This window comes from Erpetoichthys calabaricus, chromosome 13, assembly GCF_900747795.2.
Source record: "Erpetoichthys calabaricus chromosome 13, fErpCal1.3, whole genome shotgun sequence".
Lineage (NCBI taxonomy): Eukaryota > Metazoa > Chordata > Cladistia > Polypteriformes > Polypteridae > Erpetoichthys > Erpetoichthys calabaricus.
This window is the reverse complement of record NC_041406.2, coordinates 103,069,153-103,084,165: the sequence shown is the minus strand read 5'-3', so window position 1 is coordinate 103,084,165 and position 15,013 is coordinate 103,069,153. Positions and strand designations below refer to the sequence as shown.

Below are 15,013 nucleotides of genomic sequence, written 5' to 3'. Positions count from 1 at the left end.
AGAAAAACGAGCAAGCATAAGGATATGAGTGGCTTTGACAAGGCCCAAATTGTGATGGCTAGACAACTAGGTTAGATCATCTCCAGAACTTCAGGTCTTATGGGGAGGTCCTGGTATGCAGTAGTTAGCACCTACCAAAAGTGGTCCAAGGAAGGACAACCAGTTAACCAGCAACAGGGTCAGGTGCATCTAAGGATCATTGATAGATGTGGGGAGTGAAGACTAGCCCATCTGATCTGATCCAACACATAAGCTACTGTGGCACAAATTACTAAAAAACGTAATCCTTGAGATTATGAGAGAAAGGTATCAAAACACACAGTGAGTGGCAGAATGCTGTACTGTATAGCCGCAGACCATAGTGTGTACACTGACCTCTGTCCTCCACTGAAAGCAACCACATACATTTATACCTACTATAAAGTTAGATATGAATCCAGATCTAACGCAGAGAAACAGTAACTCACAAGCTAAATACAACTTATTATTATTATTATTATTATTATTATGGTCAAAAAAATGAGGAAAACTAAGTCACAAATGGCTCCAAGATGATGAAATGCCTGCTTCTACTGTACTTTCATTTTATTTCTGTATTTATTTTTTAAGTAAGGATGAAGATTATCATACATTGGTAGATAGTAGAACTTTACTGACCTTCAAAACTCGACTTGATGTTATTTTGGAAGAATTAAGTGGTTTGGACTGGTAAGCTTTGCTGGGTTGAACAGCTTTTTCTTGTCTAGACTGTTCTAATGTTCTAAAAAAAATGGTGGCCCTTCTAAACATTTCAATTCCTGGAGGTGGTACGCCAAGAGATATTATATGACATTGATTACACATGCGTCAACAGTCTGCTATAGTTTTTAAGCATTTGCTTAGAATAACAGGTCTGCTATTTTCCAAAATCATTTTGTGTGACTGCTGTTAGCAGAAACCAAGATTCGAGATCATGTCCAGCTTCACAGCATCAGCTTTATTTTAGTGGGAGACCGTGACCATGTGATACAACATTTGGATGGCGTGTGTGGTGGGGGGATTGGGGTAGGAGAATTCTTAGTATACAATATGAGAAGGTGTATTCATTCAGATCTCTTACCCCTGCCTCACTCTGCAGCACTAAGCTTGTTATATCACCTTCTATTGTAATGTAGAAATAAGGAGACAAAGCTAAAAGCTCAGACAAGAGAGCCAGCTAAAAAAATGTGCACATGGAAAACAACTATTACTTTTTATAGCATTGTAGCCATTATTTGTTTCTGGAAAGGAACTAAAAGTACAAGATATCTTAGAAACACCCCAAATATAAAATGGTAAAAAAGGGTTATACAAACTTGGCTTATGGCACCAGTGTACAAAAATATCCATCTCATCATGCCTTTGAAAAGTCAAAGTGGAGGCAAACAGCCATCAAGACACTGGCAGCGCTGAGGAATTCAGCAGTATTCTTCCATAAAAGGTCAGGCTGAACCTTCATCATTCCTGTTGTTTACTGTACATTGTTTAGAAATCCTTCAAAAGGCCCTCGTACTAAATGGTACTGCACACCGGTAAAACCAAGCAATTAATGACAAGTGCTGTCTGCAGCTACCAGAAGCAGGTGTTTACATTTTAGTGTCAGCTTGGTCTGTCTTTCACATAAAAAACACATACATCTTTAAAATAGCTTAGTTATTTAAAACAAAACCCCTCTCAGGGTGAATTAGCTGATGTTGTGAGTCTTGGTACATATATCTGAAAAATTTACAAAAACAAGACAGAAAATTAGATTGGATATTGTCAACCATATGAACGTTAATCAATCCATTTCCTGAAGCCTGGTTTTTCCAGTTTCAGTGTTACATTGCCTTGGAGCCTATCCAAGCACCACTAGCTACAATGGAGAAACTAGTTTTGGATGGTATACCAGTCTGCAAGATGGCAGGTTCATTCATGCACTCACTCACTCACACTCACTCACTCACTCACTCACTCACTCACTCACTCACTCACTCACTCACTCACTTGCACTTGGTGAATTTAGAACTGTCAAACCACGTAAATTTATAAAAAATTAAAAATATATATATATATTTAAGTAATCATTAGTTATTCATTCCCATTCCTCTTCTGAACATGACATCCAGGGTGGTACCATGGGAAAGATGGAGCCTAACCAGCAACAACTGGTACAAAGTCAACAGTGATCCCAGTCCAAAGGGCACACCCATCACTTTATACGGATTCTGTGGCAATTCAGAGACCAAAATGCAGATCATGAAGCAAACTCAAACAAACAAGAATAGCAAAATGCAGTTTTGCAAACTTAAAGGTAACATTTAATATCATCAGTCGGCCTTTCATACAACATACATTTTATTATTATTAATTTTTTTATTATTTACGCCAATTTTGTTTTCATTTCAGAATTTGTGCGTATAAGTGGTCCATCACAGTCTGTGTTTTTTAAATAAGCTTTGCAGCTGTGGAGTGAACAATGGGGAAATTGGCTGATTGTGAGTCCACACGTAATTGTGGTCAGCTCAGCCAGTTTCCTTGTTAATACTTCACAGATCACTTGCATCCACAGAGTATACAAGGAGTCTGAACGGGATAGACAGGGGTTGAGAAAGAAGTAAAAAAGATTAGATAGTGAGCAGAAAGAGATGGGAGAAAATCAAAGAAAGGAAGAAGTGAAAGAGTGGAACAAGAGTGTGAACCAATGAGGTGGATAGAAGGCAAGGAAATTGGGAGGCCCTGCGGTGAGTGACAGTAACTGTGCTCTAGGGTCGTGTCGCTCCTGCTGAGTACTGAAGAAGCAGGAGCAGCTGATTGGCTTTGTGGATCATTCTACGGGAACCAAAGAGATGGTGGTGGGACAATGAAGCTGGGCTTTGGGTGTCCCAGCACATTATTGGCTTAGGTGACAGGAACAAATGCCAGTTGATGGAGGATCACACTTGCTTGCGTGGCGTGTGAAGTCTTGATGGGTGAGCGGGGGAGACAAGGGAAAGAAATATGCACTGAGTTTCAGGGAACAGATATAGAACCTAATTGTATCTATTTCATTTTAGTCCTGACTTATAAAAGCTGACACATTACATTAATTTAATTGACCTAATAATTTTTTCTTCATGATTTTTGTTTGTACGTAGCATCTGATACTTCTTGTTTCAGTGTCCAACAATAATCTTCGAACATTTATGGATTCCATTTGCCCTGATACTACTTTTTCAATACTGCAATGCCCTGGTGAAACCCTTCATTCATATTTGTCACTGTCTACACCAACATTAGCAAGGAAGTAGTCCAAGTGTGGATTCAAAAAATGAATCTTTAGCGACATGTTGAACTTTATGGATTGTATGCTTGAAACATGTTGTCAGCCAGCTGGACGTAGTTTGTTGCTCTGTAGTCTTCAAGAAAATTCTCAACAACATCCTTGAATGCCTTCCCTGCAATTTCCTCTGGCCTCACCCAGCAGATCTTTGAACCACTTGTCACTGAAAGCATGTCTGATTTGTGGAACAAAAAAAAAATGCCTTTCTTAAATTTGCCATCAGTTATTCATGGAAACATTTGTCTCAATTATTAAAATCTTTACATTCCTTGTTCATTGCTTTTACAAAATAGTTCATCAGTCCAACTTTTATATGAAGAGGAGTGCAAAAATATCTTTGTTGGGTCGACAAGTGGTTCATGTGCCATACTTTTCTACCCTGGAACCAAATGCTTCTGGAGTGGCCAGCTCTTTTTAAATTAATAGACTCCTTAGCATGGTCGTCCCATTCGCAAATGAAACACCACCACTTGATATGTCCGAGCTGCATTCCTAGTAACAGTCATTTTAACAACATTTCCATGTTTTTGCAGGTCTCTTTAATATGTACCACAGAGCCATTGGGTACCTCAGGGCAGACAGTGCCATTGTATAGCTAGACAGCTTTCAGGAATAACAGTGACAAATCAATCAAAAAATGGCCATTTTTTGGGTCATACAACCAAAAGTCGTGTCTGGTCTAAACAAAAACAGCTTACTTTGCAACCTATTGGCAAACTTAAAATATGTGAGGAAATCACAAAAGTAAGTGATTGCCAGAAATACAGTACATCAAAGGAAAATTTGAAAATGATTTTTATGATCAATAGTCCAGAATGCATAAGATACATCCCAAAGTGTTAAGGAGGCAAAATCATCCCTATCTAGTGTTATCAGTCTAGGTGTTGGATTTTGAATACTGTATCCAAATCACACCACCAGACAACAGAAATAAAAGCTGAATAATCACGTACGTCTTCGGTCAAAGCACATGCTTCACTCACATTTCATCTGGAATATCAAAGAAGTCCCACAGATCTAAGAGTGCTGTTGAAAATCAGTTTCTTTTTCACTTCAAGCATGGAAAATGTATAAAATGTTTGTTTTATCAATATAGGAAGGTCATTTTTTTCTTGTTGAGAAGTAGACTCATTTTTGTCTCAGACAGGAATTTATTATTTTGTGAAGAAGCCAAAAATTATTAGAACTGAACATGTTACTTTTTGAAAAAGACAAAAATTACTTAATGTTAATGACAAACTCAGTAGATTGTTTAACTTAATGCACAATCGACTCTTAATTCCCCCATTCTACATACATAGCACTATTCTATAAATGCATCACTTCAAAACATGCCATGTACAAAACTTATTTGGTTCAGTATTCACTCAAGAGTTAAATTCTGAGATGTCATTTTAAGAAGAATTCAATCAAAACTGTTGTCAGACAAATGTGTAAAGCATACAAAGAAATGTTATTCTGTGAAACTATGCGATCTTCAAAATGGAGTGTTAGTCAGTTCATCTGTAGGGTTCCACAGCCGGTTAAGCATGTTTCATGCCTTTTTTGTGTAATCTTTTTCCATTTGTTTTTTTTGGGCTGGAAATATCCAATTGAGTCCAGAATTCCAAGGCTGCCATGGTATTGTGAGAGTATGCACTGGGTGTGGCATCACAAAAGCCACTTTTCTTCATAAAAGGAGGCCCAGAGATGTGGTACTAATTGTCGTCTATTCTGATCAACCTGAAAAGCTAGACTTCTACAAGTCTTAAAAAATACCTTTGCACTTTCCAGTATCATCATATTTTGTTTGAGCATGTCTTTATACATCATTGATTAGAATGTTCAACACCCCCCAAGTAGTTTTTCCTTTTTCAAAGTAAAGGAATTCAGGGTGAGGGTGTGTGTATATTTATTTAATAGATCTATTGTGGGAGGAAAGTGGCAAGTGAATTCATCGCTCTACTTGAGCCATTCTGACTAGACAAAGACATTTCTAAGTTTATATAGAAATGAACAAGAAACAACAACTAAAAGTAGTTAAACATCCTGCAGACTATGGAAAGTTCCTAGGAAAGTCAGAAATTTAAAGTAAACTACATATCATCATATCATATGCCCAAATCCATGCCACCTTTAGGTGATGCAGGATGAAATCCTTGTTTCTATAATAGGAATGTATACAATATGAGGATGCATATGCATAAAACTGGTTATAAAGAGAAAAAAGAAAATTAGGCCACTGAATAATGACAATAAATAACAAATAGGTAAAGATCTGATTAGAGTGAGTTGGACATTACTCCCTGTTAGGATGTAACACTTTACTAACGTAAAGACCTAGCTGCTAGGTTAGCTAATAATTCTAAACTGGCCTTGTGTGAGTGTAGGTGTATGCATGAGTGGTCCTTGAACCACTGTGGGTTGGATCCTGTCTAGCAAAGGGTGATGCCATGATAAGCACAAAGTTCCCTGTATCATTCAACTGGGTGGATTTATGAATATTCCATTATATTATTGTACAATAATGTCTGAACATGTAGGTTTTCTTTCATGGTCCTAATTGTAGGTCTGCTAACACAAAAAGGGCGAGACCCAGACAGAGATTAGTTAAAAGGTACATAGAAATGCTTGGGATTAAGCAGAATTAAATGAGAGCTATTGGGCAACAATTCACTTTGTGCAGCTTTTAAAGTAAATTTTTAAATCATATAAGGATAATCAGACAGCATTGGATCATTTAACTCTATTGCATTAGAGATTTCATGCGCCCTGAGCTGGGATGGCTCTTTGTCTGGTAGTTTGTGCTTATGTTAACAAGACAGACACCACTATTTATGTACACTAACTAAAAAACTGTAGTTCAGCATGTTAGTGTGTGTTTGGTTATGCAGAAGTGACCTGTGAACAGCTGGGTTCTATACTGGGTGTAGCAAGGCAACAAAAAGAGAAAGTACAAGTAAGGGATCTGAAACAGAAAACTGACATGCTATAGTATCAAGATCTCTTACTTCCTTGTGAAAGTAACAGAATTATATATTATATTAATACTTTTTTAATGAACATCAAAACCAATGACATGAAAAAAACAGACAGCACTATATCTCCTGTTAAACCACTCTTCAAAATTTGTACTTTTTCCAGTAATACATGACTTCAGAAAACTTTATTTTGAACAGTAATTCTGAATACAGAATATTCTGTCATGTCATCTCATTGTCTAACCTGCTTAATACACACTTGGGTTATATTAGAGCCTATCCTAGTTATCATAGGGTGCAAAGCAAGAAGAAACCCTGCACAGTGCCCCAGTCCATCACAGGGCAAACACACACTAGGGCCAATTCAGTGTTGGTATTACACCTAACTTGCATGTCTTTGCACCCAGAGGAAACCCATGCAGACTTCACACAGGGAGAAACCGGGACATAAGCACTGGTCTCCTTACTGCAAGGTAGCAGTGCTACAGCCGTGCAACCACAATACAGAATGCCAACTCAAGGCATAATGCAGTATAAAGCTACTGTTCTTCATTTTACTACAGCTGAACTCTGGAACTTTAGGTGGTCTGCACAGAGAGTCAATAGAGTGGAGTGAACCAGGAGGTTTATGCTTCACCTTACAGCATCTTTGCCTCCAGGTCACACTACTTGGCAAGGTATTTAAAGGTATTTATTTAAAATATTCATGATTTCTTTGGTATTTTATTTAGTTCCTGATATGATTCATACTGTGCCAAAAGCACTTTATGTTTAAATGCATCACAAATGTATGCAATAAAATATGCGCTCATACAGTAAGGTCGGGGAGGTGACACACCCAGGGTCACAGAAACAGCCAGTCAGTAGTGTGGAGTGAACCTGGAGGTTTATGCTTCACCTTACAACAGCTTTGCCTCCAGGCCACACTAATTGGCAAGGTATTTATTTCCAATATTTATGATTTCTTTGGTATTTTATTTAGTTCCTTATATGATTCACACTGTCCCAAAAGCACTTTATGTTTAAATACTTCACGAATTTATTCAATAAAATAGGCTCTCATACAGTAAGGTCGGGGAGGTGACACACCCAGGGTCACAGAAACAGACAGAAGTGGAATATGAAAGTGTACATGTATGATTACAAAGATCAAACCCTTAGCCACTGCACAGCATCACCTTCGTAAAAACAAATTAATAGTAAATGCACTGGGACTAAAGGGTTTCAATGTATTATTTTCTTTTCTAATGAAGCTAAAAAAAACATTATCATGCTTTGTTTAGTATTTAAAGTGGTTTGCTTTGTATTGATTTTTTTTTTAAGGAACTTTTTATTTTATGCATCTTTTACTTGTAAAAATCAATACTGGCAAATTACAAAATACATCCTTTGTCCAACTAAAATCAAATTATAACCATTTCTATAAAAAAAAATGAATAAATAAAATCTAGAGTAATGTCTTGATACATTCAGTTAACAGTATGTCAGCTGCAGTGCTGTTTTCATTTCAAACCTTTTGGATCTTTAGTCCATCTTAAATGACAGTTATCCAACAAGATTATGTAACAATACCTCACCTGTCTGTGTTACCTGCATAATTAAAGATCATATTATACAGCACTTTAAGCTGACTTAGTTATAAAAGAGATTTGTTCTTAGAGGTTTCATTAACTAAGGTATTACTGTAAATTCATTACATAACACAGGGTTTTTAATTAGCAAAAATCCTCAAATATATTTATATAAATCTTTCTTTGATCAATTGCAAAAGTTAATTTTTTTTTTAAATCAGCCTAGCACAAAGCTGTACATACTGTATTATATAAAGGAGGCACATTTTGATTATCAGCAATACTTGCATGACTGCATTTTAGGCTAATATTGCTCTATACTAGCATATGAATTTTAACATTATATACCCATCCATCTTCCAAATCCGCTTATCCTGAGCAGGGTCACAAGGAAGCTGAATCCTATCCCAGCAAGCAGCAGGCTCTAGGCAGGGACAATTTCTGGACAGGACTATACACACATACAGTTGAATACACACACACACACACACACACATACAGGTCAGATTTAGCAATGTCAATTCAACTTTGTACTGTGAGAAGACTCTCACAAGGACACAGGGAGAGCATGCATACTTCATGTACAGTAATCCCTCCTCCATCGCGGGGGTTGCGTTCCAGAGCCACCCGCGAAATAAGAAAATCCGTGAAGTAGAAACCATATGTTTATATGGTTATTTTTATATTGTCATGCTTGGGTCACAGATTTGCGCAGAAACACAGGAGGTTGTAGAGAGACAGGAACGGTATTCAAACACTGCAAACAAACATTTGTCTCTTTTTCAAAAGTTTAAACTGTGCTCCATGACAAGACAGAGATGACAGTTCTGTCTCACAATTAAAAGAATGCAAACATATCTTCCTCTTCAAAGGAGTGTGTGTCAGGAGCACAGAATGTCACATAGATAGAGAAAACAATCTCTAGCAAACAAATCAATAGGGCTGTTTGGCTTTTAAGTATGCGAAGCACCACGGCACAAAGCTGTTGAAGGCGGCAGCTCACACCCCCTTCGTCAGGAGCAGGGGGAGAGAGAGAGAGAGAGAGAGAGAGAGAGAGAGAGAGAGAGAGAGAGAGAGAGAGAGAGAGAGAGAGAGACAGTTTGTTTTTCAGTCAAAAATCAATACGTGCCCTTCGAGCTTTTAAGTATGCGAAGCACCATGCAGCATGTCGCTTCACGAAACAGCTGCACAAAAGATAGCAACGTGAAGATAATCTTTCAGCATTTTTAGACGAGCGTCCGTATCGTCTAGGTGTGCGAACAGCCCCCCTGCTCAATCCCCATACGTCAGGATCAGAGAAAGTCAGCGCTAGAGAGAGAGAAGAGTAAGCAATCTAGCTTCTCAGCCATCTGCCAATAGCGTCCCTTGTATGAAATCAACTGGGCAAACCAACTGAAGAAACATGTACCAGAAATTAAAAGACCCATTGTCTGCAGAAATCCGCGAACCAGCAAAAAATCCGCGATATATATTTAAATATGCTTACATATGAAATCCACGATGGAGTGAAGCCGCGAAAGGCGAAGCGCGATATAGCGAGGGATCACTGTATACACATTCTTTATTTTAACATCTAAACTACATGGTGTACTACAGTACTGGATGTACAAGCAAACTGTACTGTCATTTGACTTCTTAAACAGAAATATGAAATTAAAAGCCTCCATGAGTTTCAATCACTACATTGTCTCTTCCTATACCATGGTAGGGGTGCTTGATGCATTTAGTGAAGAAGCTGCAATTTTACACTATAGGGTGAGATGTATGACATATTTCTGATAGGTAACAAACAGAATTAAACACTTTAAACATAAGATTTCTAATGCATTAACTATGGTCATATACCATTGCTTACCGTGAAAAAAGGCAGTGAAATCCTCTGGTAACAAGGCAGGTAAAAACTTGTACTTGTTCCGCTCCTGGGTGCTCACAATCTCCCTGTATTGCATTAACCACAGAGAAAAAAGATCATATGTAAGACAAAGCTGGAAATGGGGACACTCTAAGAAAGAGACTAGCAAGATGATGAAATAAAAAATATTACAAATCATGTGTGCAAGAGAGCATTAAGCCAAATGAAATTCACTATGCAAGTTGTAGAAGCACAGTAAATTACGTTTCATACTATATTTACTATTCTCAGAGATATTCCTCTCATAGAAAAACTCGGATGGAATTTTGGCTTTCAGACAATCTGTGGGGTTCATAAACTTGATCAGACTTGATTTTGGCAACTCTTTGCTTCTCAAATTCCCTTGGAATATTTAGTGAGCAATTTCATTTTTAACATTCTGGTTATTGTTAGTTTCCCTAAGAAATATGTTTAAAGAAGCATTGCATCATCAAAATTGCCTTTATATAGTGCATAAAACATGAATACATTTTAACTAAAGTACTGTATATTTACAGTATAACTATCAAAGATGCATGTATACTCTAAGATCAGCTTTACACGTGGCTCACACCCTAACTCAAATGGTGACTAAAAGGAGTGACATGTATACAGTCAATACTGGAAGCTGAATGGACTGTGTGTCCATGATGGCTCTGTTCAGTTTCTGCTATATGAACATAGGTGTAAGATGATTTATTTTCATCGTGTTCTGCTAATTCAACTACACACTAAAAAATCATTCTATCTGGCATTAGTACACAACTACTGACTATTCCTAAACTTAATGACAGATTCAAGCTTCACTGATAGCTTTCAAATTTGTGATTATTTTTGAGCTAACATTCATATAGTGTGCTTTCCAGTGACAGGCTCACAGGGCAAGATTCTTGCAATACTCCTATGATTACAGATCAAAGAGAATTTTTTATTGTTTGTGCATTTGGAGAAAACTGAATGTGATAAGCCTGGTTTCCAATTGATTTTCACCACCTTAAATCCTGAGCAGGATAGATGATAGGAGGTGGAATGGGAACACGTATTCTGGACCACAGGCTAGTGGTGGGGCTCAGGATGGTCTATGTAGAAATTCAAAGATTTTGTAATGGCACTGTCATTAATAATATTGGCAAGATAATAAAGTAGCAACAACTGCATGGGGCTACAGAAGGTGGGAATTCATAACAACTTAAATCAAGCACGCCATTATGCAAATCAGTTCCCTGCTTTTAGTGTCCCACTGACTGCCACAGAAATAAAGCGACCTCAAACCTCAGCCAAATTTCAGTTATTTCAGAGGACTGACCAAGTGGTCCTTTCAAAGAGAGTGGTCTGAAATCAACAAGAAATGACTTACTTACAACAATGTATCAAGACAGATTAAAAAGTCGTGCTATACTGTCCATAAAATATGAGGTTGTGCGTCAAGTGAGTTTTGATGATGTCATTAAAGACTTTGCACTGTAAAAGCTCAGAGGTGGATTTTGTAGAAATAAGGGCAATAAGATAGGGCTGATTATTTTCTATAGTTGTTTCAAAGGACGTTGAACAATAGTTTTTTTTGTTGCACTTGTCTTACAATGTAACATAACATGAGTCAATAGTATTTTGCATTTGGCATGTTCTCTTAGTAACGATGTTGGTAAATGACCAATACGAGGCTGATGAGGGGTTCATTAGTACTGTTCTGTACTGGGCCCTTACATGTATAATGGCACCCCTGTTTTTAAGTTTCACCTGTGAAATTTTGTTTGTCACTTGCTGATGAGAATGCCTGTAACTTGACTGTATAGATGTCATGATAATTGGTTGCATGGTGTTGTATTTGAAGTGGCATTACTGTGGTCAGTTTATAAATCCTCAGTTTGACTGTATGAATTTGTGTAATCTTAGCAATACTGAGTCCCAAGTATAATGTCAGTAGATCTCCTTATTTAATATAACTTGGAAATTTTGAATCACAATGGAAAACTAGATAATGAGCTATTAAAAAAAAAAAAAGAAAAAAAGAAACAGCCTAAAATCATTGACTCAGCTTGTATATACACTGCTCAAAAAAATTAAAGGAACATTTTGAAAACACATCAGATCTCAGTGGGGAAAAAAATCATACTGGATATCTATACTGATATGGACTGGGTAATGAGTTAGGAATGAAAGGATACCACATCATGTGATGGAAATGAAAATCAACAACCTACAAGAGGGCTGAATTCAAAGACACCCTGAAAATCAAAGTGAAAAAATGATGCGTCAGGCTAGTCCATTTTGAGTAAATTTCATTGCAGCAACTCAAAATCATACTCAGTAGTTTGTATGGCTCCCACGTGCTTCTATGCATGCCTGACAACGCATGGATGGACCGAAACATAATGTCCTAGAGGGGTTCTATTGGATTTAGGTCAGGCGAGTGTGGGGTCCAGTCAATGGTATCAATTCCTTCATCCTTCAGGAACTGCCTACAAAGTTTCTCCATGCATTATTATTATTATTATATGAGTCCAGGCACTGTCGTGCACCAGGAGAATCCCAGGACCCACTGCACCAGGATAGAGTCTGACAATACAACAGATATTGGCAATATAACCTAATGGCAGTCAAGGTGCCATTGTCTAGCCTTTAGATGTCTGTGTATCCCTCCATGGATATGCCTCCCCAGACCATCACTGACCCACCACCAAACCGGTCATGCTGAATGATGTTACAGGCAGCATGACATTCTCCACGGCTTCTCCAGCCCCTTTCACATCTGTCACATATGCTCAGGGTGCACCCGCTCCCATCTGCGAAAAGCACAGGGAGCCAGGGGCGCACCCGTCAATTCTAGTAATCTAAGGCGAATGCCAATCAAGCTCCATGGTGCCGGGCAGTGAGCACAGGGCTCACTAGAGGACGTCGGGCCCTCAGGCCACCCTCATGAAGTCTGTTTCTGATTGTTTGGTCAGATACATTCACACCAGTGGCCTGCTGGAGGTCATTTTGTAGGGCTCTGGCAGTACTCATCCTGTTCCTCCTTGCCCAAAGGAGCAGATACCGGTCCTGCTGATGGGTTAAGGACCTTCTACAGCCCTGTCCAACTCTCATAGAGTAACTGCCTGTCTCCTGGAACCTCCTTCATGCCCCCGAGACTGTGCTGGGAGACACAGCAAACCTTCTGGCAATGGCATGTATTGATGTACTATCCTGGAGAAATTGGACTACCTGTGTAATCACCTCTGTCGGGTCAAGGTATCGCCTCATGCTACCAGTAGCGACACTGACCGTAGCCAAATGCAAAGCTAGTGAAAAAACTGACAGTAAAGATGAGGAGGGAAAATGTCAGTGTCCTCCATCTGTTAAACCATTTCTGTTTTGGAGGTTGTCTCATTGTTGCCCCTTGTAGTGCACCTGTTGTTAATTTCATTAACACATAAGCAGCTGAAACTAATTAACAACCCCCTCCACTACTTAACTGACCAGATCAAATATCCCAGAAGTTTCACTGACTTGATGCTATACTCTGATTAAAAAGTGTTCCTTTAATTTTTTTCAGCAGGATATAACATCATGTGTGTGATTGTGCCAGAATCATTATTGGACTGATATTTTAGTGGACATGGAGAGATGATTTGAAGGGTACAAAGTGACTCATGTGCCTGTCTGTTTCCTCTCTAGTCAGGAAAGCGATAACCTGGATGGAGATCTGTGACCCTAGCTATGAAAAAAAAATCTTCAGTAATATTACTATTTATATAGGCTGGGGCCAGAATGTTATTTATTTATAGTTAAGCAGAAAACTAACTTTTAACATGGGTAATAATTATGTTGGAGATTACTGAAATAATAAAAAAATTAAGTCTGAAACCAAAGGAAGCAAATGGTGTTTGCCTCTATGAAAAGAATACTATCATTTTAAAAACGTGAGTGCAGACATCATTTACTACTCTAGGAAAGGAATACAGACTGCAAAGTGGCTCATTTGTCTCAGTACCATTACAGATCAGATCATACATCACAATATATTGAGATTTTCTGATATTTGGTACTCAATTGTTGTAATTCAACATTTTAGTATGATGCTTTAATGTTAATTTGTCCTCCATTTAACTTTCTTTCAGTGACATTTAGCATAGTGTTAGTTACTGTCTCACATGACATTTTTAACTCCAATGCAGAGAAGTCACTGGAATTGTTCCTGAGGTTTAGTGTTGCTGCACAGGTGTGGTGGAAAGTCTTGTTTTTAAATGTCAGCTAGAGGTGATGTCACTACAATATTCTTGGCACAGCCTCTCCTTAGGTGTTGGCGGTGCACTGGGGCATGTGATTACTATGTACTGTACATGTATTAACAACATGACAGAAAGAGGAACACATATTTTAGAATTCATGAGGAGAAACTATTTGAATAGGAAACATTTACATTCCATAAAGAAAGCTTCACCTTTAAATCATTTTAAGATATCTTTTTGAAATTACTTAAACAGATCTTAAATGATTTAAAGATACTATTAAATATCAACTTGTGTATTTAAAGATATCTTTAAATGAGTGCTTGTATTTTTAAATGCCTCTTTAAATGAATTGCAGACATATTTATATGATAATTTGCCTTCCAAGTTATTAACAGTGATATCTGAGTAATGGATAATGATTTTAAATAAAGAGAAAGGGATTTAAAGATATCTTGAATAGCATTACAGATGTCTCAATTTGTTTTTTTTTGTGTTGTGTTTTTTAAACTTTTTTTTGTCACAACCCAATCATGCCCATTTTAGTGTCTTCAAGACCAGGTCCATTATTACCGTCAGATTGTGGGACAATTGGCACCAACAGTCTTAGCGGAGCAATGTTGATTACTTATACTGCCTACGGCAATTCATCGCGAGACCCTTTCCCATTGAATACAACAGTGAATCATGAGCAACAGTGACCCAAAACGTGGCAGGACGTGACGCATAGTTTAAGAACTATGCTCTAAATGATAATCAGGCTTGCCATATACAGTATGTTTACCATTGAGGGCCACTAAAATTATTTCTTATGTCATGATGTGTTGTGTCTGGTGCACTTTTGCTTATTTATGTTAAATACTGTTCATATTGCGGACATGGAGGAGCACTGTAAGTCATGAACCACCTACTGCACTATATTTTAATATCTGGGGGCACTTCATTAATGGCAGGAATGAGTGGGTGTACCTCTGAATAGGGTAGACCTTAAAACAGAAGCACACTTATTGAATCCATAAAATACAGGTATTGTTTAATAATGAGGTAGCTCTTAGGGTACTATA

At 37.9% G+C, this 15,013-nt stretch overlaps 1 protein-coding gene across 1 annotated transcript in view; it reads right to left on the bottom strand.

Moving 5' to 3' along the window:
* The window catches only part of nbeal2 (neurobeachin-like 2), a 338,784-nt gene that overhangs the window by 121,758 nt on the left and 202,013 nt on the right, over nucleotides 1-15,013 (bottom strand). The window contains 1 exon segment of the mRNA XM_028817374.2: nucleotides 9,706-9,788. Within this exon segment, the coding sequence (XP_028673207.2) occupies nucleotides 9,706-9,788 (83 nt within the window).